A 2,371-nucleotide genomic window follows, 5' to 3' on the forward strand; every position below is an offset into this window, starting at 1 on the left:
AAATCTCAATTTCTATGCGTAAGGATTATACATTTTTCTAATTATCAATTTATAATACAACACTTACGATTATATAACACTCAGATTAAATTACAAGTTATTTAGTTATTTCTTATGTTTTGATTAAAATATAAGGATCTTGAATTAAAAAAATTAAGTTTTAAATGCTTATTTTATTTTGTCACATTTAGAACACTTATATGTATATTATATTATTTAATTACAGACATAGATAGTTCAAATATTTGTAATAATAAATTAAAATACAAATCATTATTGTTACAAAATAAAATTGTTTTTATGCATGAATACAACAACATTTTGATAAATAAATAATATATTTTCAATTGTATTTTATATCAATATTCAATAATATAAAGTTTAATTTCATTTATCTAATACAAATACAATTATATAACAACAAAACAATACTATTTTTATTTAAGTAATCAGATTAGCTATAAAAACATAGATTTAACCATTTTGTTTAATTTGCTATAGCTATAGACAACAGACTTTAGTAAGCCGGCTGTTGGTATTCCTTTTATACTTTGCATTAGACTTGAATAAAATACTATTCTGTAAATACCATTGCGCACAATTGTACTAACATCATCTCGCTTTGCTAATTCTTCTAATATTCTATCATCATTCAATTTGTTCTTATAAGATCTGAATAAAATATTCTTCAAGTTTTGTGGTAACCTCTGCAAATGATACAATTTGCTCTCCAAACTTTTGTCTTGTTCTACAAATGAATTTATAGATAGTTTATCACTCATTGATTTAAACACTGGTGTATATAATGTCCTAAATTTATCTATTTGAGGTTGTACAATATTGGCCACTTTGTTCTTGTCCTCGCCAATAATCATACGAAAATCTCCTCGATACGATAGACCTGCAATAGCAATATATAAATCTATTTCTGTAAATTTTTCAGGTAACTGAAGAAGAGCAGCATGCATAGCGCTTCTTAAGTTATGCATGACCAAATCACTTAATCCTTCATCACGTAACATTAACACGGGCTTGTGAAGTCGACCCGCTATATAAAGTGTATACCATGACTGTAAGTCTTGACAAAAATCTTTCATATCTATAACTCCATACTTGAATATTAAATTGTCTACTGTGATATGAGTATTAAAATAAACATTAGCACCAAATGAAGTTTGAATATTTGATAAGATAGATGGTCCTAAATAACGGATTGATGAATAATGATTTGGATTAGCCGCTAAATTATCCCGATGAAAGTTGTGTGTATTGTTTACTACAAATATTAGGTCCACCATTGCACGATCAGTACGACCGGCCTGTTGAAATACACCAGATCCATAAGCAAAGCAGTACATCAAGTGTTGAGTAGGGAATCTAGTGAGAATCCGATTTAAATCCACAATCATGGTTATATTAATAGTTAAAATTGCATACAACAATAATATCTATGCAATGTAAATAAATAATTTCAAATTAAATAACTAATATTTACATTTTTACGATGAGTAATGGATTTATATATCTACATAGAACCCAACATCTTAAGTTTTCTAAAAAATTCAAACCTGCTTATTATGGCCGTTTGCGTACTGAGTAAAGTTTTAAACACCGAACGAGTACTTGAAGTACTTCATTTTTTATGTTTTTACTAAATCCGAAGTAAGGATTTAGATTTTTGATTTATCAATAATCAACACCTTGTACTGTTATCTTTCTATTGGTTTATTCAATGACAGATAACATTATCTATAGCCGTGTAACGAAGTATCCAATCTGCTATCTGTTGGTAAAACGAAAAGTAATATTACTATCAAGTATCAATAACATATAACTGACAGCAGCACTAGTAATAGAATTTAAAGAATTGAACAATATTATTTTATATCAAAGCATGTATTATTCATAATGCTCCCACAGACCTATAATCACTAGCGTAACTGGGGAAAATTCTAGTGGGGGGCAATATAATGTATTTATTATTATCAAAACTCTAACACTCCTCCCTTCCCTGGTTTAAATATATAACTACATCCCTTAAAAAATTGTCGGGGGGTGGAGTGCCCCCTTGCCACCCCCCAAAATTACGCCACTGCCTACAACGATACCTATTATGCAATATATGAAAATAGAGTATAACTATCTATAATAATATACAAATTAAATGGTTAGTTGCTTAAATTTGTAATAAATAAATAATTAATTTATACGGGAAGTTATCTACCTCGTACGTAGTATATACTTATATTTATTTTCTTTAACTCAACATTTTTGGGACTCCCGTCTCCCAAATTAACTATCAAGTGCATTAATTTGTTATTTTGTGAACTTATTGATAATAACTAAATAATGTAGCAATTTATCGAAGTAA

General features: G+C 28.1%; 1 protein-coding gene across 1 annotated transcript; it reads right to left on the reverse strand.

Annotated features, from left to right (window-relative positions):
* Positions 1-394: 394 nt before the first annotated feature.
* Positions 395-1,682, reverse strand: LOC113548749 (phosphatidate cytidylyltransferase, mitochondrial). Its single transcript, XM_026949793.1, has one exon. The coding sequence runs from the start codon at positions 1,407-1,409 to the stop codon at positions 459-461; it is 951 nt and encodes a 316-aa protein (XP_026805594.1). The 5' UTR covers positions 1,410-1,682; the 3' UTR covers positions 395-458.
* Between the last annotated feature and the right edge of the window lie 689 nt (positions 1,683-2,371).

Source organism: Rhopalosiphum maidis, chromosome 4 (assembly GCF_003676215.2).
Source record: "Rhopalosiphum maidis isolate BTI-1 chromosome 4, ASM367621v3, whole genome shotgun sequence".
Lineage (NCBI taxonomy): Eukaryota > Metazoa > Arthropoda > Insecta > Hemiptera > Aphididae > Rhopalosiphum > Rhopalosiphum maidis.